This window comes from Haemorhous mexicanus, chromosome 6, assembly GCF_027477595.1.
Source record: "Haemorhous mexicanus isolate bHaeMex1 chromosome 6, bHaeMex1.pri, whole genome shotgun sequence".
In the NCBI taxonomy this organism is placed as follows: domain Eukaryota; kingdom Metazoa; phylum Chordata; class Aves; order Passeriformes; family Fringillidae; genus Haemorhous; species Haemorhous mexicanus.
The window spans coordinates 17,654,548-17,678,669 of record NC_082346.1 but is presented as its reverse complement, the minus strand read 5'-3'; the positions used below and the strand labels follow the sequence as shown (position 1 = coordinate 17,678,669).

Here is a 24,122-nt window from a genome sequence, read left to right as displayed (position 1 = left end):
GGGGATGGATTCTGGCAAGAACCAAGCACCAGCCAGCCCAAGCTATGGACCAGGTGAGATCTCCACCATAAGGAAACAACGTTTTTCAAGCACAGTCACAATCCTATCCTTTAGTTCTTCACTATTTTGGTTAGCCTTTTTTTGTCTCTTTACACACTTAGTATTGGCCTCACTAGTTGTCCTATAATTTTTTTGGATTTCTAATGTGTTTATTCAAACAGCATTTGTTAATATTTGAGCCTTATCTCCTCTTTTTGAATACTAGTCCTTTTTTTTTTTTTTTTTTTGTCCACTTATCCCTCTGGGATTCTGTATGTTGTATGTTTTGGTACCTCTTTTCTTTCACTAAATACTCCTCTTAAAAATACTGCACTTGATTTTGCATAATGGTAGATTTTGCTCCTGGAACAACTCTGCCACCTTTCTTTGGCCAAATTACACGTACGTCAGTTATTAATGAAACATTATCTAACATGACACTTAGAGACTTTAAAATCTATCCAAAAATCAACATTTAGGTACTTTAATTTTGCTATCACTCACCTGGCTATTGTGAAAAAGCATTACCTTAATTTTAAAATCACTTCAGGTGTTTTTGTGTAATAAAGTTAAAACTGTACGTACTTGTCTTAAAAATCATCAGGGTTACTCATTGTGTTCTCTGTGTTATCACTGGAGATTTAAATGCACCCTGTGCTCTGTGGCCAATTAAAACACTTGCTCTGTGATTTCTATTCTAATTGCTCACTCAGATTGGAGTCTGGGTCTGGAGGAGTTTGGGAAGAATGGAGCAGGTGGGAAGCAGGATGGCAACAAGGCTCAAACTTTAATTCATAGATGAAATACAGAAATATGGTTCAGTGAAATAGAAACTAAGCCTTAAGAAGTCAAACCTTCTAGCCCAACCACATGGATAAATATCAAATGAGTCAGAACTGTATTATTGCCTTCATTGGTCTGAAAAGCAGACAAAACTGTCAACGTTTTGGAAGTGCACCTTATGATCTCAACTGATAATTTTCAAGTCCATGCAATTTGCTCCCTTTATCTCAAAACTAGGGTAGTTCTGAAGTGCTGCACTGGAAAGGCATCAGATACAAACTGTTCCATTGATGACCACCTCGCTTGAGAAGTCCAGCTGCTGTGAGAACAGGAGCAGTACAAAGATCTCTCTTTTCTCACTCCAGCATGATTAGCTGCCCCCCACACACCTCCCTTAGCATCTTGCAGGTATTGGTAAAACCTCCTGCGTTAGCCATCACATGACTTGGATCTCACTGGGGTTGAACAAGTGACTTTGGCTCCTGGTGGGTGGCTTTGGACTGGTGTCTCTGTCCCAAAACAGACTTATTTGTTGTCCCTTTTCCACCTGTAGCTCCTGCCTTGTAACCAGAGACAGCACAGGTTATCTTCACGAGTGTGAGTCTGGAGTTGCAGCTTCATTTCTTGCTCAAGGTTAAGGTCTTCACAACAAGACCATAAGTGGAACTCCTCTCACACCTCTTCATCCAAAACACAGCAGCACGAGAGAAAATGTTGTCAGGGCCTCTTTTTATCCTCCCCTCACTGCCTTTGGGTTTCTCCCCAAAAACTGGGAGGTGGAATTGTAGTGAGACATGGTGTGTTCTTGTGTTGGTGTGTATCTTGAATTGTAGTGAGACACGTTTGGTCTTCTGCTCTCTTCTTCCAGGTGGATGCTCAGCAGTTTTGGGCAGCAACGTCTCTGTGCGTGTCCATTCCAACGCAGATTTTTGGAAAATTGCCCAAACGACCTTTTTCCCCCTAGAATGCCGGGACGCAGGGGACGCAGGGAGTGCGTCCTCACGGCTCCCATCCTCCTGCACCTTTGGCTGTCCCGCTCGCTCCAGCAGCAGCCCAGCGGGGGATGTTCGCCCTTGCGGGAGGAGTTGCCTGGGCGCTCCCCGTGCTCCCGCGGCGTTGGCGGCAGCGGAGCGGGGACGCGGGCGGGGTCTGTCCCCTCCGTGCGGGGCCAGCAGAGGGAGCGCACACGACGCGCCGCTCCTGCGGCCCCGCTCCCGCCTGGGGCTGGGGGTGCTCGGGGCAAAGGAAAGAATTTCCCAAACCGCCCCGTCTCGCCCTTTCCCCACCCCGGCCGCAGCCCGTGCCAATGTGATTTTTCCATCGTTTTACGTTAAAAGCGGTATGGGCAGTTCCTGCTGCCGGGCTGAGCCCGTGCCCTTAAGGGTTGTGAAGTTTGGCTTTGTCCTCCAGAGCATCTCTTCTCTAACCACACCACAAAATCCACAAGTACCTTTTCAAGCAGACACCATACCTAGGAATGTCATCCCCAGGATGCCGTTGATGCTTTAAATGTGACTATCACCTCTGCAGCCCTTGTGAGCATCTCTGATTACAAGTTTTCACTCTCCGATGGGATATGCAGCCCAGAGAGTGACAACTGAGCTCAGTCCCAAACTCTAGTGGCCCTTGATGCAGAATTGGTTGGAATAAGTCTTTTGCATGAAAATGATCAAAATTTAAAAAGAAAACCAGGTCTTACAAAGAAAAGAAAACTCTTGAAAAGACTTAGTCATAAGAAAAAAAAAAAAAGGAAATTTATTTCTGCATCTGCCACTCAGAAAGCACCAGCTGCTTTATAGACAAAATCCACCCCAAAGAGCCTGTGATGTGAGACCCCAGACTCACAAACCAATGGGGAGCTCTTCCACCTGCACAGAAATCCATGGATTTAAGGGGAGCCTGCATGAGCCATTTTGCAGGAGTAGACCTGAAGCCAGTCACACAGATGGGCAATGTGACATTGGTTTATCCATTGCCCTTCATTACATTCTTAGCCCCCCCTCCTCGTGCCCTAGCTAATCTTTATTTTCCATGTACAAAGAGGGAAAATGGCTACTCCAGATGTCTCTAAGCTCCTCTCAAAAGCCATTATCTGACAGGTCTCTCTAGAGGACTGTGCTAGCTGTGGGAGTGTTGCTTAGTGGATAATAGTACCTATCCTCTATTTTCATGCTTCTAACAGTGAAAGATCTGGAGTTGTCTGATACATTTTTCAGGCAAATCACTGAGTCAAGCAATAGCAGGGATGATGGGGAAGGGGGGAAAAAAAGCAAGTGTTGGAAGGACCTGGGCATTTTTGTGGAGGATTAAGACTAATCAAGCTTTGATCTGCAGAGCTTTTTTTTTTTTCCTTTTTTCCTTTCCTGACAAGCCCCAAACACTGCCTGCCCTGTGAATGTTTCTGGCTCTCTACTTTTGTGTTCTTACTGTCTTTCTCTGACCTCCCCAAGACTTGGCTTGCAGCTGCTGAGTTTCCCCTCCATCCAGGCTGTGAATCTGCGGGTTGTTTCACTCCCAAATTGTCTTGAACTGCACCTTCTGAATTTGGAGGAAGGAGACACTCAAAAGGAGGTAAAAAGAATGGTCTCTGGCCTTGCAGAAATCCCAAGGATTTAGTGAGGTGGCAATACCTTCTAACACGGTGATTTCTTCTGCCACTTCTCATTTCTGAGCACAGTCCCATCAGGAGAAGGTAGAAGGGGTCCATGTGAAGGGGAAAGGAAGAAGCTTGTGCTATTCCTCTCCTGTGCACTCTCAGAAAGCTGAGGCTCTTTGGAGGCTGACAAGGCAAGCCTGAACCAGGCTCATCCTGGAGGAGGAGTCTGCGTTTGCCAGTACAATCTGTACAATCCCAGATTGTGCCATCCTCTCTTCTATTCCCCTGGTGGGGCCAAAGGATTTTGTACCCTCAGCCAGGAGTCCTGGTGGTCCCAGCTGCACTCACTCCACACTGTGGCTGGGTCCAGCAACACAAGAGGAATGGCAGCAGTGATGGAAGCTTGTTCCACTGAGCTGTGTATCTATTAATCTCCTGTCCAAATCCACCAAGAAGGCATAAATATGTATGCTGGGATTTTATGCTAAGGCTGGAGGGTGGGGAAAAAAAATTTTTGAGGCTAAGCCAAATCCATATTATTCTTCAGAGTTTGCCAATGGACAGGGCTGTGTCAGGACACAAGGTGGGCAATCACTCAAAGCAAGGGGCTGCTGAGGCAGCAAAGCAGCCTGCAGCCTGTTCACCCTTCCAGGGCTGCTGTGGTCAAGGCTGGGATGCAGCAGAGGGCATCAAGGAAGAGCACTGCCCTGCAGAGGTGGGCAGCACTGGGTGCTTCTGGGCTTGCCCCTTTTCCCATCAGGGAGCAGTCTGTGCCAGCATGTTTGTGCAGTGCCCATGGAGCAGCACAAAGCTCTCTTGCCTGCATGGACTGAGATCTTCCAGCTGGCTCTGCCTGTGGACTGTTGGTTAACTCAGGTAAGACACCAAACCACAGAAAGTCAGATACTGAAATAGCACATACACAAAGACATAAATAGATACCATCTGTGCAGCAAACAGAAAATACAGCCTCCTCTTAGATATATGTTTGAGCACTTCTGCTTTGCTTATTATCCCAATAAATATCTTTGTATGTAAACCTCTCAGCCTTTTTACTAGAGAGGACATAGATTTACCTGTGCCTATGCTTCCAAATAATACATAAGCCAGATTTACCCTCTCCCAAAGATCCTGTGACTTAATAAGATGTAGGAATTTGTCATTCTGTTTGTAATATCTTCAAGACTCTCAGCTTATTGTAGGCTGTAGTATTGCTGCCTTCCCTAAGAAATGGTCTTCAGCAGCTCAGGCAGGCTTCTCTTGTTGCTGGTACAGGTCTTTTTACTCCTATTGATATGTGACCAAAATTATGCTCATGGCTGCAGCACTCTGATCTGTGTTTGATAGCAGGTTTGGAAGTGTCTGTGGCTAGTACATCAATCCCAAGGGCAGCCAGAGGAGCCAAGCCATTGCCTTCAGTTAGGTGGCCCACTTGGCTAGGAGTGCTGCTGCTTTGTCCAATAACCTTTACGATATTTTTTCTAATTGTCACATGCTTTTTCCTGCCTAGTATAAACCCAAATCTGTATTTTCTGTCTTCCTCAAGAACGTAACTCAACCTTAACCACTAATAAATTCATTTGGGAGACCACAGAACATTAATATGAGGCAAAGATGCAAAATTAGCCTGTGTGCCACTCGTGTGATGAGGATCTATCCAGCTGTGGAGGGCTCTTATTTTACAGACAGTAGCAGCCGCTGTGCTTAAAATACACCTCGAGGGCACAGCAGGGACTGTAACATGTTAGAACCCCGTGCTGAATCCAGAGCCAGCCCCAGACCTTGCAAAAAGGGGTGGTTGCTGCTCACAGCTTCAAGTGCAGCGCAGAAAGGACCTAAGAAAGAAGGGGAAAAAAGCAGGAAAGAGCTTATGCTTGGATGTCTAGGGCCATCTGCCACCACAGAAGTACAATACTGGATTCTTGAAATGTAAAAATAGATCTCAAAAGAGACATGTTTTAATGAACTGAACACAAAGAAACATGGTCGAAATAAACTGAAAACAGAAGCAAGGTTCAAGGATCTGTTTGTTAAATGAACACCCAAAGCCAGAATATGTTTTTAGTGCTGGAGAATGCTGGCTGTCTGGTTTCTGCTAAAGCCTCCAGTCTCTCTTTGGGATGCATGTGGGAGAAGGAGGGGTGAATGGCAGCCCTTGTTTGTCCTCTCTTGAGGAATCTAATTATGTATCAATTGATTTCAAAGCCTGGAATAGTAACTCTCTAGAAAACACTCACTCAGAGACATTGTTCCAATTTTCGCCTGTTCATAATTTATTCACCTCCAATTTCAATGAGAAGGGTGCTCCCTCATACTGATTCGCTCCCCACAAGTTGCACAGAAACTCACAAGTTTGTGGACGTTTAAAAAAAAAAAAAAAACACCAAAAAACAGAACCAAACAAAACATTCACACACAGAGCAGCGCTGTGAGGCGAGGGGAAGGCGTCTGGGCAAGCGGGAGGGAACAAAACGCAGCTCCTGCAAGGCGGGTCTCACGCACTGCGCTGCGGTGGGCAGCCCCGCCGTGCCCAGCTGGGAGCGCGGCTCCTGCCCTTGCCCCTGGCTGCCAGCACAGCCTGGGCTGACCCTGGGCGACAGGCGAGCTGTGCCCCCCAGGGAGCACGGCCACTCACAGCACTGCGGTGCCCTGAGCATCGGGGGCTGGGGTGCAGGCTGCTGCTTGTCTCCTGTTGCCCGATGTGCAGAAAAATCAAAAAATGTTTTGGTAGCCCACCCTCCAGCCCTGGTGCCACCCCGCCTGCTCGGGCCAGCCGGCTCACGGCCATCCTGGGGCTTCCTTCTGCACTGCGGCTCTGCGGGACCCCACGAACCACCCTGCAGGGCCCCCATGCCTGGGCACCCACGCGTCACCCCCACGGTATGGGGGGTGACCACCGGCCCCGTTAGGCACAGGCCGTGTGTGTGTGTGTTTGGGGTGGGGGTCCCCCGAAGCCACAGCTGTCTGCTCGCAGCGGGAGGCACCCGGTGCCCAGCGCCGCTGCCTTGTGCCCACCCAGAGCAGGACCTGGGACCCCAGCCGGGCAACCCCTCCCCCCGGGGCTGGGCCCCCCCAAAACCCCGCAAGGGCAGCGGGCCGGGCGGCTGGAATCCATCCCTCCCCCTCCCCAAAGCAGCCGAGCCACGAGTCTCCTGTCATTCAGCCTTCTGCCCGGCTGATCACTGTGAAAAGAGCCGCCCCGGTGACAGAAACACATGAATATTGACTGCAAACAAACCCCGGGGGAGCGGCACCTGGGGGGCTGCGAGCGCCGCTCCCCCCGCGGCGAGCGCGCTCACCTGCAGCGGGGCGCGGGCACGCGCGGGCATCTCCAGCCCTGCATGTACTGCATGTACTGCCCTGTATGTACTGCATGTACAGCCTTGCATGTACAGCCCTGCATGTACTGCCATGTACTGCATGTACAGCCTTGCATGTACAGCCCCGCATGTACAGCCCTGCGTGTACTGCACGTCCAGCCCTGCATGTCCAGCCCTGCACGCCCATGCAGCCGTGCCCGGCAGCCCCGGCCCGGCCGGCTGCAGCCCCCCGGGCCGTTCCGCCCCCGCGTACCTGCGGCGGGCCGGGGAGGCGGCAGCTGAGTCTATATAGCTGGTGGGTCATAATGGGGCTGTCCCCCGGGGGGGAGCACCATAAAAGAAACACGTTTCATTTACAAGTTTCCCCCAGCTGGCCCCCGACTTTAGTCCTTATTCCCTTTCTGGAGAGGGGATGGGGGGAGATGGCTTCCCCCCGCCCTCCCTTTTCATGTATCTACCCCAGGCCAAAATCTTTGCTTTCACTTCCAAATCCTCAAGGTTTCCCAGTTTAAAGGCAAGAGTCCTGGGGGAAGGGGGGGTAGGAGACAAAAACTCTGACCCGCAGAGTTTTTAATTTCCTTTGGGATCCCTGATTATTCCTTTTCCCTTTATCATCTCCATTAATATATATATATTAATAATTGCTTTAGAAATCTATTTTGGAACAACCCTACACTCCTCTCCCCTCGAATTAAATAAACAGCATCTGGAAGCTGATATATCACCAATGACCCCCCCCCTTTTTTTTTTTTTTTTTTTAATTTCTTCCCTATTGTTTAGGATTAGGACTGTAAATAATGTGTCGGGTGCGTTTTATGGACGAGCCACGTTTCTAAGGTGTCCCCCCGTTATATCGTCAGAGCGGGGTGTAGGGTCGGGGGTGCAGGAGTGACTCCCCCCGCCAAGCCCCTATTAACAGCCTATTACTGCGGGTGGGGGCAGGGAAGGTGCAGATTTAAATGGCCTCTCCCCCCTCCCTTCAAACGCAGACAATTTTGATGAGTGGGTTTTTGTCCGGATGGTTTGTAATGGTGCCTGTTTTGGGGTGTCCCGGGGGGTCCGGGAAGCTTTAATTCGCTCACAAAGGCTCATTTGCAGGTCAATGCCATGGCACACTCGCCTCTCCCCTTTGCCTAAATCTCCTTTTGTTCCCCATCGCCTGCTCCTCATGCCAGATGGCCGCGGAAAATGCTAATTTTCTCTCTTCCCCCCCCCTTTTTCTTTTTTTTTTTCTTTTTTTTTCTTTCTTTTTTTTTTCTTCTTTTTTTTTCTTTTTTTTTTTTTTTTTTTTTTTTTTTTTGCATTTAATTGCAGCCCTTTGCAGATGGGGGCTGCAGAGTGTGTGCTTCATTCAAATGAGGTTTGCTTTTTGGTTTCTAGGCACGTTTCTAAAAGTCCGATCTGAGTCAGGCAGGGATTAGCTTGACAGGGAAGTGATCAGATTAAAATCCGTGCATGAGCTCGGCTTCGTCCTTCCCTCCCTTTAAAGCTCTCTTCCTTCCCTGCCGCTTTCCTCCCAGGAAAAAGGCAAACTCTTCTTTTTCCTGAGCATCTTGCCACCGGTGGGGTCACAAGGCTGGATTTGCAGTGAAAATAAATGTTTTCTCCCCTTTTCAAACTTTCGAAAAGGCAAGGGTTGGTCTTGATGGGAGGAGGGGAGAGGGTGCCAGCACAGGTCTGAGTCTGTGGGGATGAGGACTGCAGGGTACAGGAGGGCAGCCGCCGGCACCATAGCGAGTAAAACCCCCTGGGGAAACCCAGCCACCTCCAAACGTGCGGTGGGGACGGGAGAGCCACCCAAACAGGTCGGCAAGAGATGCTGGGAGAGGTGTGCCCTCTTCTTCGGGAGTGTCACTCAGTTTTAGAAGGATGAACTTGTCCTCAGATGGGGTCTGCGACCTTTGAAATCCCTTAAAAGCGGTCGAGCTGAAATGCTTGCTTGCTCTCAACAAGGAAAAGAGTGCCAAAAGCAAAAGTGGGTTTTTCTGCTCACCTTAAAGACAGCTACACGGAGTTTGCAAGATGAAAGCCAGAGTCCTTGTCACGCAGCCGGCACTGCTGCACGGGGAAAGCCCCGGGTCTGGGTTATTCCCTGCTGTGGGTATTTTGGGGGTTCTTGTAACATGGGGGGATGCTGCTTTTCTTCACCCAACGGCAGGGTGATTTTTCCCCTGCGGTAGGGGTGGGTTTGGCTCCTGAATCTGCAGCAAGAAGGAGCCTTGTTCACAAGGCAGGTCAGCCAGACAAGAATTTTAAGGCACTTCTGCATTTTAGGTGGAACTGGCTTTGGAACTGTGCTCTGCAGCAAATCCCTCAGCAGTAGGAAAGGCCCAAGGATCTGCCCCAGGTGCCGGTGGGGCCAGCTGTGGATTAAGGCACCACAAGGATCTCCAGATGGACCAAGGCTGGGGGTGTGCAGAGGCAGAGCTGTAGGATGGCTCACAGTGAAATCACAGGTGGCACCTTCACAGAGCTTGGCAGGTGAGCATTGCAATCTGGGCTCACAAAGGTACATGGCAGGAAAAGGAAATTAGTGTCTGAAAAGTTTTAAAACTATTTAATCATGCAGAGAGGCAAACTTAACAGACAGCTTATCATTTTCTGTGCAGTCACAAACCTACACTTGACTTTTCCCAAATTATTTGTTTTGTTACAGCAAGATGCTGAGGTTTACTCACTGATGTTGGATCACGTTAATCAACTGCATTACTTGAGTTCTCCTTAGATTTCTGGCTTAATTAAAAACAGCCTGCAAACACGGATCCAGGTGTTCTCCATCCATGGCTGGCAAATGGCTGGCACAGACACCTGGACCTGTGTCTGCAGGCTGGGGGAGCAGCCCTGCAGCAGCAGTTGGCTGTCAGTACAAATGTTTATTTGTATATATTTATATTTATATATTTATTTCTATCTGTATATATTTATATACATACACACACTTTGAATATTTGTCTTTTGAATGACACATCTATTCTGATTTTTGGAGGTAAGGAAAACACTCTTTAAAAAATCATTATCATCTCTGACTGATTGTGCCCCAAGAGAAAAACCACAGGTTCAGCTTTAGGAGTTTTAAGTGTAAAGGAATTAAGTAGTGCCTTTGCCTACCAGGTAGGGTTCTGAAGGAAGGTGGGGAATGTGCATCCCATCTGCTTTTTGCCTCTCTCAGTGCTGGGAAACCACAACTGATCTGTTAAAGGTGAATTATTGCATTGTTCTAATATTTATTTATTATATTGCATTACCCTAATGGTTCTAGTATTGCACTACACTAGTTACTATTAATAGCTCGTTGTGAATATATGGAAACAGGCATTCTCTTTGGGGTAACTAGCAAAAATAAAAGCAAAATTACAGTAGAAAAAGATTTAACCCTAGTATCCCTTAAATCTTTAGTAACTATTTATTTCTCTCTCTCTCCTCTCTCTCTCTTAAATTTGTGTTGGGGAGGGGCAAATCCCATATATTCTGGATTTTTGTTTAAGTTAGGTTTGTTTCTCTAAGAATTCAAGAACATTTATTTGCTTAAAGGCTTGCCAGTAAAAAGGCCCCAGGTCTAATCCCCTTTCTGCTACACACCAATGAAACTTAGGAAACTCTTTGACTATTGACTTTTTCACGTGGAAACCGATCTGCTCAAAGTGAAAAGAAGCCATTTCTTGGAGGGGGGAAGAAAAAAACTCTGTGAAACTCTGTTTTGAAGAAGTCGTCGTCCTTGGCCTGTGGAGTAGCAGCAGAAGCAAAGGCTTTTTGATCCTCAGATTTGTAAACTTGTAGACATAATAATGCCATTTCTCTAGTGTTAGCAGGTGTCCTGTCTGGAAGTTGCTGCCTCAGCCTCCAGCAGAGCTGGGAATTAGAAAATTGTCTGTCTTTCCTGAACCGTGAAGTGCTGCTCTTAAATAAAGGCCAGGTCAGATGTTAAAGGGACATTCTTGTCTCCTGAAGCCGAAATAATCTACAGTCACGTCGAGAAATGAAGGCATCCTCCTCCCAAAATGGTCAATCTCTTTATCTCCCATTATAGTACGCAGGGTCAAGAAAAAGCCCCTTCCGTGCCGACATTTTGCAATATTTCTGCTAAGTCTGTAATTATTCCGGTTCTGCATAGCTGAATTTCAGGGAAATATGATAATTGGGGAAGTTTTATTCTCTTCCTTTTCCTCCTCCTCCACCCCGGCTCCCCGCCGTCCTTCGTCTGATAGAATAGTTCAGCGAACTTTGATCAGGCTTTATATCTAAATTCTCTGTTTTCTCTCTGCTTGTTAACAGCTGTTAAATGCAATTGGGATTATTATTTTTAATCTAGTGTGGTTAGAGAGAATATTTTCAAGAGACCATTTCGAGTCCTCGAAATCCTGCAGACAGGCACAAAAGCCAAACCAACAAGCCCGTCTTTTAATTTGCAGCTAACTCCTTCTGCTAAGGTGTCTTTGCCCGCTGTGTTTTATGGGTGTTTGCTAACAGCGATTGTTATGGAAATGATCCCCAAATCTCCTGTTGTATCCCCCCGCAGAGGTGACTGCTGCTGCTCGGGGCTGTGCTGCACAGCCGAGAGCAAACACGGACGGCTGCTTTTATTTTATTTACGCAGCAGAAAGGCTGTGCCTGCCCTTTCTCCGGGCAGCGCCCAGCGCAGCAGTTGTGCTGTGCGGGGACAAAGCTGCGGGTGTCCCCTCTCCCCCTGCCCTGCCCCACCGCTCATGGTCTGGGCGCTGGAGGGGGAATGTGCAATTTGGCACATTCGGGGAGCAGATTTTGCATCAGGCAGGTGCCTTTTGCCATCTCGATTCCAATTAAATGTGTGCTCCCCAGCTGCATTCCCTGGGTTCCTCCCTCGTGCTGCAAGGGTGCTGTGGGCACCCCGAATGCTTTGGAGAGGAGGGGTGAGAGGCCAGGAAGGCAGAGCTGTGGGTACCACTGCATCCTCTCCTACAGCTCTCCAACCAGAAAAGCATGGTCATAGCAGCTCCTGAAAGTTTGCTCTTGGTGTAAAAGTTGGGCTTCCTCCTTTGAAGGGATATGTGTCTGGAGTCCCTCAGTCAGCAGGAAAAAGAAACAGGTTTTGCTTCCTGATGTGCAGAATAAAATAGAGAACCGGGGGGCAGTATTCCCAGTCCTGCTCACTCATCTGGGTGAGCAAAAAACAAAACTAAAAACAAACAAAAAATCCAAAGCTTTTGGGTTCACCAGTTAGCAGATGGAATGCTGTGCTGCACTGGCAAAACTGAAGTGATGTTAACACGACTCATGTTTGAAAACATCTTGACTGAAGGTCCTAAGAAAAGCTTGCTTTGCTAAACCAATTACCAAATGGATGAAAACAACTCAATTCGTGCTCATTGTTTTCCAGAATAAATTGCTCCAAACCTCAGTCCCCACTAAGTCTAAGGCTGCTTGATATGACCCAAACAGGGACTTTCCCTCAGAACTTTCATGTGGAAACACATGCCGTGGTTGGGATGTATTCTTGGGGAAAGGTGTTCTTGGTTTCATTTGTTGGTTTTTGAGGTGGCTGGTTTGCACATTTATTGCCCCCAGCCCCTGCAGAGAACAGCGTGCAAGAGGAGCTGTGTGCTCATGTTCCTCTAATCCAGTACCACTCAAAACCAGCCCCAAACAAAGCATCCTCCTGCTCTGAAAAACTCTCCTCCTTCCCCCCACCTCACAGCCAGGCACAGAGGTGATTTCCTAGGCTTGCTGTGGTGTCGAGGACGTTGGAGAGCACAGGCTGGGGCCGAGTGGCTGCAGCTGCAGGAGTCCAGCAAGTGGTCATCAGGGTGAGGGTAGGACTGAGAGGTGACAAGCAGGGAAAAAAAGATGTGGCCAAATGAAAAGACTTCTCAAAGCTCAGGCAGTGATTTCTGTTAGTGCAGGGGCTTGGAAAAAAAATATTGAGTGTTTTTTAGGTTCTTATTGTAGGTTACATCCAAGAAATAGTGTGGTGTGATTGATGTGATGGAGCAGGCGAGGATGAGGGAAGACGTGGCCTTGGCTCTGCCCCCTTGTGTCTGTGCATGAAGATAAAATCTTTTAATTAAATGATCGCATTGAGTGCACAGAGAGAACGGTGCTCGCTTTAATGAGCAGTTGCTCAATTTTGTTTTTCTCAACGTTCAATGGACGGTGCTACGTCTTATTAACTGGGCACTATTCAAACCCTGCTCAAAGACATTATTAATGTCCCTACCAGATTTATACAGTGCTGCTCACGGTAGTAACCCAGCACTTTCCAAACATTAATGGATCAGAATATAAGTGATGAGTGTTATTATCCCTGTTTAATGATGGGGAGACAAATAAAAAGAGATGAGAGCTAATAATTAATTTGGAGTGCTGGTCCAAAGTACCCCATGGCTGTTCCTTTTCAAACCATGAGCTTCGTCTGGCCAAAACCGCATGCAGAGCCAGGCACTGTGACCCTGGCTGCAGCTGTGGATGCTCAGCACTCTCACAGGTCAGAGCCCAGCAGCTCGTATCAGCTGCCCAACAAACCTGGGCACAATTAGTGGCTGCTTAGGAAAACTTGAAGCACCTGGCCCTGAACTGCACAAAGCCTCTGTTGCAGGAATGGGTCAGGAGGAGCCAACTGTGCTCTGAAGAATAAAAGCCTGTGTTCAAGTGTTGGCACTGGATTACACATGAAAGCAACATTTAGACCCTTGCTTTGCTTTCTCTGGAAGGAGTTTTTCCAGAAGTTTCAGCTTTGCTGCGTGGCTCTGATTCATTCTGTAAGGTAAAGCACTGGGTGAATTGGGTACTGTGTGTCCTGGGGGAAGAAATGGTGTGTATGGCTGTGAAAATGCACTGGGAGCAAAAGGTCTGGGCTGAAATTGTACAGACAGCTTGGGCACCTCAAGAGCTTGAGGGTTTTTCCCCCAGTCATCCTTCTCTGTGTAATACAGGTGTAATGTGTGTGACAGAGAGTATCAGGCAGGCTAAAGCAAATCTGGTAGGGGACAGTGAGTAGTCCTTGATGATGTGAATGAAACCTACTGACTCCTCAGCAGGTCTGGAGCAATTTTAGCTGCCACACTTACCTGGGACACAGGGATAGAAAAGAGGAGACTATTGTTAGTACCCATCCGTAAACGAGTTGAGGGCAGGGATAGGATGCTACTGGATGAGTTTCATGGTTGTTTGCTGACAGCAGAGATGTGCTGGGGCCAGGCAGCCTCTTGAGGAATGTACAGGGTATAAGTGTTGTGGCCTGTTCCCTTCTCTCCCTCCCGTGGTGCACACCAGTGGAATTTTGTGTTCTCTCCCAACCTCTGCCAGTGTGTACCCCAGCAATGGTGCTGCTCCACCCATGCCTTGTATCCCCATCCCAGGTGTTTGCTGGCACTGCCTCCTCATCCTCAGGTTCCCTTTCCCTGCATCCCCATCCTGTAGACTGGGTCCCATGTGACACCACAGGTGTAGATGTGGGACCACTGGTTTTCCTGGAGCAGAGGCTTGGTGATGTGGATTTCAGAAAGTGGGTCCGAAATTTCGTTTGTTCTGTTCTTCTCTTAAAAGAGTTTGAGTTCTTTTTTTGTCTCAGCAGGGCCTGTTTCAGAGCTTTGATGTCCTATACAGCTCATCGAAGTGTTCTGGCATCTTTCATTCGCTCTTCTTCCCCAAAAAACTGTTCTAATCAAGGTTTCTTGGAAACACATGGCTGAAAATCCCCTTGGTTTAAAAAACAACCAAATAAAGCAAAACATGAAGAACTTTCCATTGGAAATTTGGGAATTGTGTGGTGTTCAGTGTTAGATACTGTGTGAATGGGGAGAAGACACTTGATTCTTCTCCATCCTCTGACAGTCAGATATAATCTCACCCTTTTATCTTAAGTAAAGGCTTTTGGTTTGTGTTTTGGCTTACCCTGTTCCAAAAATAATTGTCAAGAGTAGCATTTCTGAGCAGGTACAGGAGGGGAAGACATTGGAAAACCATTTTAATTTTATGCTGTAGCAATAGGTGACGGTGTGACTTAAAAAATCCCCTGTTCCCTGATGAATTATTTTATCAGTAAACCAGTAACTCCCTGGTTAGTTACTTCTTGTGTATATATGTGAGTGTATATATATATATAAATAAAAATATACATGTGTGTGTGTATGCTACTACTCTTCATATCTATTTCTTTGCTTTAAAATTGTCAATCCATTTTACATCTCTCTTTGTGGATCCTTCACATGAATCTCCCTGTGCAGCCGTGCTACCAAGCAATCACAACTCATTGCAAATGAATTTTTTATTTCTGTATCAAAACATAAGAAATTATTCTTTTAAAATGATGGGTTTTCCCCCCCACCCTGTTACATATGCCTCCTGCTCATTAGCAACAAATATTTGCTGAAGAAGTGGAAAGCAGCGTTTTGTTTATTTTAAGGGATAATAGAACAAGTTTTGGCCCAGAAAGAAAAGTTGTGGCTAGGAAGGAGAATGATTCCCAGTGTCAACCATATGTTGCATTCATCTAACTGAAGTGGCTTAATTACTGGTAGATGTTGCTGAGCTCATAAAGATACCTTTTTGCCAAGATTGTTTGCTGATAATTGCATTCCCAAAAAAAAAAAAAAAAAAAAAATCTGAGAAACTTGCTCCCACCACCAAGCTTCCCTTCCAGTCTTCCTTCAGCACCCTTTTCCTTTAGGTGCCCACCACGGATTCACATTGAGAGATGCCTGTATGTAAAATTTCTGGAGGGCCAGTATTGTTAAGGCTCCTGTCTTGGTGTCTCTTGGGGCAGGGGAGGAGCTGTAGTAGCCGTGCTCCAAATGCACGGCTCTGCTCCTTGGGAGAGGGAACGGTGGTGATTTTGGAGTAGATTATTCCTCTAATTGCGTAGCTGGTTTCAGTCTGGGATTAAGGCAGCTCAAATAATGACCTGATTTTTGTAGCTGTAATGAGCAGCAAGCTTGGTCCTTCAAGACCCCTGATATTTTGAATCCTTTCCAAAAATATTCCTGTTGTCAAATCCAAAGTGGAATTTGGGATTTAGCGCTAAGGGGTAAGTGGGTTGGCGGTAACAACCAGCAGCCTCCCTCCGCTTCTGCCTATGCATTCTCATGATAAAGGGCACTTTAAAGCCCCTCTGACAATGAATGAGTCCTAGTTAAATATTTCAAGAACTTCTTTACATGGTTTCCCCTGATGCATGTACTGTTGAGACATCTGTCTTCCGTACTAATAAAGTAGTCTAGATTTAAAATGAACTTCATTGGATTGCTTTGAAACTATAGGCACATATGGTTCATAATTAGCTGGATATCTCTTATAGTTAAATGATTTTTTTTTCTCTCTCTCTCTCTCTGTCGCCCATTCGCATCAATAATAGAAGCAAACAAAGTTCCAATTGTTCCCTGTTGCGGGACATTATGTGCCTGAATAAATGGATGTTGGCTGTGTCTACATGGATTTGCCATATGGCTACAAAGGCCGAAAGAATAGGGGCAGTGTGCTTTGTGCCGGGGCGAGGAGGGCCGGCCGGCTGGGTGGGGCAGGGCGCGGGGGCGCCGCACACCTTCCCGCACCCCCGGCCCTCCGGGGAACAGCCGCGGGATGGGGCCCTCACTGCTGCGGGCTGCAAAGCCGACGGCTCCGCTCGGGCAGTGCCCATGGGCTGGAGTTATTTGCTTTAGAGCCCCGTGCCTAAACTGTCCCCGCGGTGAGAGCTTTCCTCCTGAGCCAGGCTGGGCACACCTCGTGCCTCCTCCGGCCGAGGTATTTGGGAGCTCGGAGCAGGGATCTTTCATTGCAAAAAGTCCTATTATTAGTTGCGGGCTGGGACAATGGAGGTCCCAAAGGCACCTGCTTTCATGAAAGCGAGAGAAAAGCCCATAAATCCTGGAGGATCCAGCTGCCTCACTCCGGGTATTGTTGGCTTTCATAAGGAAAGGGAAAAGCTATTTTTCTTTTCAAAGGGGGGGAAAATCGTATTGAGTCAGCGGCCACTGATGCGGGCGTGTAAAATAATCCCGTTCTGATTAAGCGATCATGGAGCTGGAGGTAATCAATGTTACTTTTACAGCCAGGAGCGTTTGGCGGCCGTGACAGCGGGGGGAGAGGTTGGGGGGAAAGAGGGGGGCAGAGAGGAGCGCTGTGACGGGGGAAGACGATGTGGGTAAACCTTGAGCCTTATTCACCCTGAACCTCATTCTCTCAGCTCCCTCCGTGGAAGTGTATCATACTGAGATTAGAAAGCCAGGGAGTGACGCCCTCTCGGTCCGCCCCAGCTGCTGGATCCAGCGCGGGGGTGTGTGCAGCATTTCAGAGGTGCCAAGTTGGGGAGTGGAATCGGAAAGGCATAAATCAGTCCAGTCAGTCCCCACGTCCTGGTCCTCCTCCCCATCTGTACTCTCCAGCATCCCAATCCTGCACCACCTGCAGCCAGCACCAGACCGTTCTGTCCCCCTTTCCCGGGCAGCGCGGGGCTGGGATTCAGAGCAGGGCGTGCGCCCCGACCCCACGGGGCTGCCTGAGGATGCCGCGGCTTTAACCTGCCCTCAGGTCACCGAGACGCCGTGATGCCGCAAAGTGCTGCTGCTGCGTGGCTGTGACGGCACTGTCACCAAAGCACTGTCAAAATGCTGGCTGGGAGGGTTTATTTCGTGTGAGCGTTGTTTTGCTTTTTACGTCTTTTAGGGCGAGCTGAAACTGCCGCCTTTCCCAGAACTGTTGTGTGTTTGTCCTGTAAATCATTGCTGGGCAAGAGGTACCAGGAAGTGCTTCCATGCAGTAGCCAGGGCTCTGGGCTCCGGGCCGGGGAGTGAGGGCCCGCGGCCGAAAGAGGGGGAGGGGGGAAGGTTTGCACAGCCTCGACAGGGGCGTCCCTCCCGTGCTGAGCCCGCCGGGGGCCACGGCCCGCACGCACCAGTCACCGCCCGAGGCTGTCCCCAACAGAGGCAGGCAGCGGCCACAGCCACGATGTGGGGAGGCGGGGCGGCCCCGGGCCAGCCGGGCTCCTCCAGGGGGGCAGACACAGCCTCGGGAAGAAAGGGTGAACTGTTAAAAGTAACCATTACAGCGTGCCGAAAGGCGAAGGCAGGGTGCGATGAAGGGCGTGTGCTCCCCTCACGCTTGGTTAACTCCGGCAGTACTTAGGAGTTTGAACTTGTTTTTAAGGGAGAAGCCCTCCGTTCCCCTCCGGACCGCACGCCCGCTTTCCGCGGCGGGGCGCCGGGGGGGAGGCGCGCTCCCCGCGGCGGGGGCGCGCTCCGGGGGTACCCGGGCCCCGCGGCGAGGGAGGACCCCCTCACCGAGAGACTCAGACGGGGCCGGGCTCCCCCGCCCAAGCCGCCCGGGCTGTCTCTGCCACCCCCCCTCCCCCCGGACTTCCCCTCCAGCACACACCAAACAGGCTTGCGGCCGTTTCCTTTTATTTAATTTTTTTTTATTGAAGTTGTGGCATTATTTGCAATGGCAGTGGTACAGACCGGCTCAGGATCCATTGAAACAGATTTGTCTTCAAGTAAAGTCTAAAAAATATTTTGATTCATAGCTACATCTTGTGAATGCAAAAACAAAAAAATTTCCACTATAAAAATAAATTTACATTTTGTGAATAACAAAAGCAAATATAGTGCCCTTTGGCTTAACCAAAAGAAAAAAAAAAAGACTATTGGATGTCAAAGTTATCCACGTTTCTGACATAAATAGAAAATATAAGTTAGTATAACTCTTAAAAAAAGTTTTGTACAAATATACACTTGTTTTTTTAATTTTTCCTTTTTTTGCACTGAGAGCTCAGCAGAGATTAAACATTTCTTATAAATGACTTTTAAAGCTTTACACTTCTGGCCAGTGTACTCACATTAGGCATAATACATTTCTATACAGAACGTCATACATTGCACTGTTGTACGATAACACTGCTCCGTGCGCGGCCGGCGCTGCGGCTCCGCTCCGGCTCCCGCTGCTGGGCCGGGCGGGCGCGGGGGGGTCCCGGCTCGCCGCGCAGCCCGCCCCGGCCCCCCGCGCCTCCGGGGCGTCGCGCCTCCCGTGGCGGCGCGCCTCTCCCGTGGGTGCAGTAGTGCAAAAGTCTGGAGAAGAACAAAAAAGAGGGGGGGGGGAATAAGCAGGGGAAAAATAATTGGTTGTGGTATAGGAAGTAAGAGGAGAGCGCAGCAGAAACCGCCCGGACAGCCTCGCCCGCTCCCGGGGCACGTCTTACCTGGCTCACCGGAGCCGCTTGCGGGGAGTCTGCTCAGCCGGCACGGCGGCGGGGGGCGGCGGGCAGCCGCTGGGGCGCTCCGCCGCCACCTTGGGTTCCGCCGGCCTTTTTCTCCTCGCGAAGAAATCTGGATGGGGGACGGAGAGGAAAGAGGGGTCCGTCAGCCACTGCGGCGGGACGCCCCCCGTCCCCCGCGCTCCCCGGCTCCCCACGCACCTGTGATGCGGGCGGTCGGGCCCCTCCGGCGGAGCCGCATGCCGCGGCGGCGGGGCGCTGCGCGGTTCTCCCGGCTCAGGCGCCCCCCGGGCCCCTTGCCGGCGGCGGGCGGCGGCGGCGGGGAAGGGGGCGCCCGGACGAGGGGGACGCGGCACCGTCCCACCTGTAGAGTCTCCCGGTAGAAAGCGGGCACGGCGCCGGCCTCCACCTCCTCCCAGCGCAGGCGGCCGGGCCCCGGCAGCGGCGTGTCGGTTTGGAAGTTGTAGTCCCAGCGCCGCTGGTCGTCCTCCCCCATCTCCCGGAGGCGCTCCCGCAGCTCCCGGCCCAGCTCCTCGTGGTCCACCGGCCCGAAAAGGCTCCTGCAGACGGGGCTGCGGCCGTGCCCGACCAGGGCTCGCCGGGCCGAGAGGCGCTCCAGGGCGGCGGTGCCGGAGAGGTGCACGTTGGACATCGCCGCCGGGCCGGGAAGGCGTGGATGCCCCCCGCCGCTCCTCTCCTCCCGTCCTGTCCCGTCCACTCGCTCCCTCGCGCTCAGACCGGCCCTGCCTCCCGCCTTTGAACCCCTGCCCCCGGCCGCTGCCTTTTAAACCCCGCTCCCCGCGAGTGCGAGCAAAACACCATTAGCATAATAGTGTTTCCCTGCCGCCGGCCCGCCGCGATTGGCGGGGGCCCCTCCCGCCGCCCCCCGGCCCCCGGCGGCAGCGCTCCTGCCCCCGCCCTCCATTGGCTGCGCCCGGCACCGCCGCGCCGCCGCCGGCCGCATTGGCCCGCACTGGCCCGGCCCGGCCCCGCCGCGGACCGGGGGGGGCGGCCCCGGCGCTAGCCCAGCCCCGGAGGGCGGCTGCCGCGCTCCCCGCCCGCTGCCGGCCCCCGCTCCCTTTGTCTGCCGCCGGCCGCAGCTCTGCCGCCGCTTCCAAGCCGGCGACTTTCGGGGTTGTTTTTTCTGCCCCGCTCCGTGTTGCCTTTTCCGCGTGAAGGGTGCGTGTGGGATTGTTTTTACTATTATTTTTTACTATTATTTTGGTTGAGATTTTTTTACTTTTCCTCCTCGAGGAGTGTCGCCAGTTTTTTCAGCATCCGTGGAGCGCGGGGGCTTGGGGCGGGGGAGGTGATGCGTGTGGAGGAAAACGGGATCGTTTCTGGCTCGGAGACTTTTATTACACTGCTGAAAAACAAAGCGAGATGCTTGCAGATTTCAAAACAAGCTGAAGGCTATTTTTAAAAATAGGGCTTCTCAGCTGCATGGAAGTAATAACTTGCAGCCTTAGTGAATAGAAGTACATGAAAACCACAGCATTTTCCTCTCCTGACTTTAAAACCCACATAATACGTGTTTGTTCACTGCAGATGAACTAATCTTGCTATTGTGTTGCTAGGGATCAGCTGGCTTGTGCTTTACATTTTCTGCAGGTCACTGCAATCATTGCCTTTTGTTGTTTTGGGATGGAGGAGTATGAAAGGAAAAGAAGGGGGAGCATAATTGACACCGTGCTAAAATTGGTCCCAGAACATCATCACAGTGTTGATGCGCGTCTCAGAGGGTCATCGTGGCAATGATTTTTTCATCTGCAGACAACAAGGGGAAAGAAGAACCTCTTCCAGCAGTGTGTTTGGGGACCCCCTCACTCAAGTCCCTATGGCTCTTGCCTTTGGGAAGTTCAAACCCTTGAGCAAAGACAACCTGGATGGTTTTATTTCCTAGAGGGAATAAAATTAATATTAATTCCTAGGATGTGCTGGCTCTGCAGAGACTGCCCCAGATGCCTGCTTGCTGCAGGGCTGGAGGAGTTGCAGCTTTGGCCCCCTTAGGGCAATGGTGCCCACAGGTAAATCTGCTTCAAGAGGAGAGGCATTTGTCTTTGCATCCCTAGAAAGGCCTTGCCAGGTGCACCAAAGTAAGTCCATGGTGTTTCCACATTTATCCCACCTCTGTGACAGAGCAGCCCTCCAGCACTGCTGGGGACCCTCACTCCCGCACTTGCCATGACAGTGAGGAGCTTGTGGCAGCTGGGACAGCCCTTGTCACCTCCCAGGTGCTGCACCTTCAGTGGTGCTTCCAAAGTCTGCCCAGCTCAGGAGGTACCAGCACTGCCTGTGGGTTTGGACCCATGCACCTAGGGTTGGCTGCTGCTGGCAGAGAGAATGTTGGAGCCTGGCTCACTGCACAGGAAGGATCTATCCATGCTCAGACTGCTGAGCAGTGAGATGCCATGACAGGTTTGATCTCCTGAAGTCATTTCCTGATGTTTGTGAGGTCAGGTGGGCTGTTCGATGGGGAGCATCTGTAGCTTGGTGATGGAGAGAAGAAGATGCAGCAAGTGCCTTCAGGGTGCAGATCCCCACTTGTTTCCTGGGCTGGCATGGAGTCACACCTGGTGGAAGATTTTGCTGACCAGCAGTACAGACAGACCACTTTCATTTCCCTAATGGTGATAGCACTGATGTTTTAAGAAATGTGAGGACTTTTTCTTTTAAAGATGCTTGTTCAGATGAGATGCTTGTTCTTAACAGCCATTCTCAGTTTCCCAGGTGAGCTGGACAACCTACCCATGTGGCTGCTTTAGGTGACTATTACCCCACTGTCCTTTCTGTCCCAAAATGGCCCTTGAAGATGGCCATATGGAGGTCTCTTGGCCCCGAGGTTATAATTTAGGAAGCAGGTCATGAAAAGTTCCTCATCACTAAGAGCACACCATTTTAAAAAGCAGGAGGTGCACATCATTTAGGCACAGGTTCAGCCAGGAGAGGACGTGTGGTTCTCACAAACTGGGATGGTTGGAGAACATGGTATGGTGTTACCTGGGGATTTCTCTCAGCAGCCATCAAATGCATCTCTTGGGATATAGGCTGGGGTGGTTCTAGGAATAAATGTGCTGTGCAAAAAATAATTTGAGGTCCTCAAGAAACCTGCTGGAAAAGTGCCCTCTATCCAAGACTCGAGCCAAAGGCAATGGCCAGGTCCCTGCAGACAGGAGCTCTTTGTGAGGAGTCCTCACAAGCCTCCTGCCTTCCTCCCCCTGTGCCAGCAAGGCCAGCGACCGCCCTTCCTGTGTTCTGCCTCCTCGATTTTAGACATTCCTGCCATGAAAGCTGCACCAGCAAGATCCCCTGCTATTTGCAAGGTGTGGGTGCGCCCTCTGCAAAATCCACGTCGTTGTCCTTCCAAACCCTTCCCGGAGGTTAGCCAATATTTACGCAGTGCTTGAGGGAGGCAAGGAACGACGGTTTCAGCGTTCAGGAGTTGCCTTGTGTGAGGCCACTTCACCTTCCAGCTCACCTGGGAGGTAAAGCAGCTCAGGTTTGAGATTACCACCCCTGGTTTTTTTTAGTTCAGCTTCCTCAGTGTTAATGCTCCCTTAATGCTTTTGACTCGATTTTTTTGTCCCACTATACATTTAGGTTTTAAGGTGGTGGTGACAGTCCTGGCCGCTTTCTGCTCACAAGTTCTAGCACTGTTTGGTTTTCTTTTTTGTGTGGAGATAGAGAGCATCCAGCCCATTAGAGGAGGAAGTACTGTATGCACAGAGAGATGTTTTTAATTTAGTGGATCTGTGAACTCTCAGGCCAGAGGGGTAGGTTATGAGCCTCTAAACCAGCAGTTTGCCTACCATGAGCCACAAAATCTTACCTAAGAGCTCCTACCACCAAGCCTATTAGCTTCTTTAGAAATTCCTGCTCCAGAACACTGAGCAGAGTAATTACTGCTATGGTTAGAACAATGCCCCATGAGAATGAAACGTTTTTGCTCAAAATATCCAAGTCATATCTGCTTATGTCAGGAAAAATAATGATTTTAACTAGTGTGTATTCCTGTTGGAGGGTGAGGGGAGGGAAAAGCAAACTCCTTTATGGCCTGTGCATCATTGCAATAGGATTGCAATTGCAGGAGGTTTATTGCATTTGACTATTTCTGTTTGGAAAGGGTCCAGGTTGACTGTCAGAGCCAGGGCTGACTCTGATGGCTTGGCAGATAGGGGAACAGAGGTCCTTGCACTGTAAACTGAGCAAGGAGTAACCAAGGAGATTTGATAAGAAGTTATGGAGGTAACAAAAGAGAGATTCTCGGTGCTGTCATCCTGATGGGACTGGCTGTTGTGCAACTCCAGGTTAACTTATTCAGAAGAGAGGTTTTAGTGAGATGCTTATGTACAGAGGCAAACAGTCCCCATGACGTGGTGCCATGGAGCAGCACTCTTCTGTCTTTTGGCAAGTCTTGGAGTGAACTTCTCCAGCAGGGATCGTCCTCAGCATGCTGCCAGACAAGCAGACCTGTTGTTGGGCCCCTGAGGCTGTAAGGTTTGTGCTTTGCTCTCTTCTCCTTTAGTACACGGTTATCATCTATGCTCAGCAATGTTTAACTCAAGATTCTTCAGTTGTTGTGTGATCTACATGTGATTGCTTCATTTCAGAATGTGTTATATCCCATAATTGCTTTAGCAGAGGCATAGACCAATAGACACTGGTACTTTATCTCCTTTGCACGTCTCTTTTATTAAGCATGTGATCATAAGCAATTTGCATTTATACCAGTGGCAATTTTGCTTGGTACTTTGGAATCCTGCTTAAACAAACTGATTACAATTAAGGTTCAAGTTAGGACAGACTGCTTAATCTCTTCATCGCAGCTTTTCTACCACCAAAGTGACAATTCAAATTATTCAAACTGTTACAGACTCAGAATTTTCCATTTCTTGACAAGGTCATAAAGTGTCAAATTATTAGATTTGATAGCTGGGCAAAACTACACTATTACAGGGGTTAAAATGGGTAAAGGAAATCTGAGCAGAGCCCTGGAAAAATTCTGGCAGCTTTAATTGAGTTTGAGTTGCTTTTTGTCATGTTCTCAAAAAAAAAAAAAAAAAAAAGGCATAAGCTAATATCTCAGACAAAAAAAATTGCTTAATTTAATTTAATTTCCTTTAATTATTTTTTTTATTATGCCTTCTGTTCTTGGTTGTTAAAAGAAGAGCCAGCTTTGCTGTCCAGCTGCTGTGCATCATTAGGGTAG

The 24,122-nt window shown here is 49.5% G+C and overlaps 1 protein-coding gene across 1 annotated transcript; it reads right to left on the bottom strand.

Moving 5' to 3' along the window:
• Window positions 1-18,096: 18,096 nt before the first annotated feature.
• On the bottom strand, window positions 18,097-19,698 carry CDKN1C (cyclin dependent kinase inhibitor 1C). Its single transcript, XM_059849028.1, has 3 exons — window positions 19,115-19,698; window positions 18,899-19,025; window positions 18,097-18,767 (listed from the first exon to the last, which is right to left on the bottom strand). The coding sequence occupies exons 1-2, from the start codon at window positions 19,563-19,565 to the stop codon at window positions 18,904-18,906; spliced, it is 573 nt and encodes a 190-aa protein (XP_059705011.1). The 5' UTR covers window positions 19,566-19,698; the 3' UTR covers window positions 18,097-18,767; window positions 18,899-18,903.
• Between the last annotated feature and the right edge of the window lie 4,424 nt (window positions 19,699-24,122).

Excerpts from the sequence above, each read along its gene's own strand:
- CDKN1C (XM_059849028.1), bottom strand. The coding sequence starts at position 19,565 with ATGTCCAACGTGCACCTCTCCGGCACCGCCGCCCTGGAGCGCCTCTCG. Across the intron at positions 19,026-19,114 it reads CCCGACCGCCCGCATCACAG|ATTTCTTCGCGAGGAGAAAA; the intron begins GTGCGTGGGGAG and ends TCCCCCATCCAG.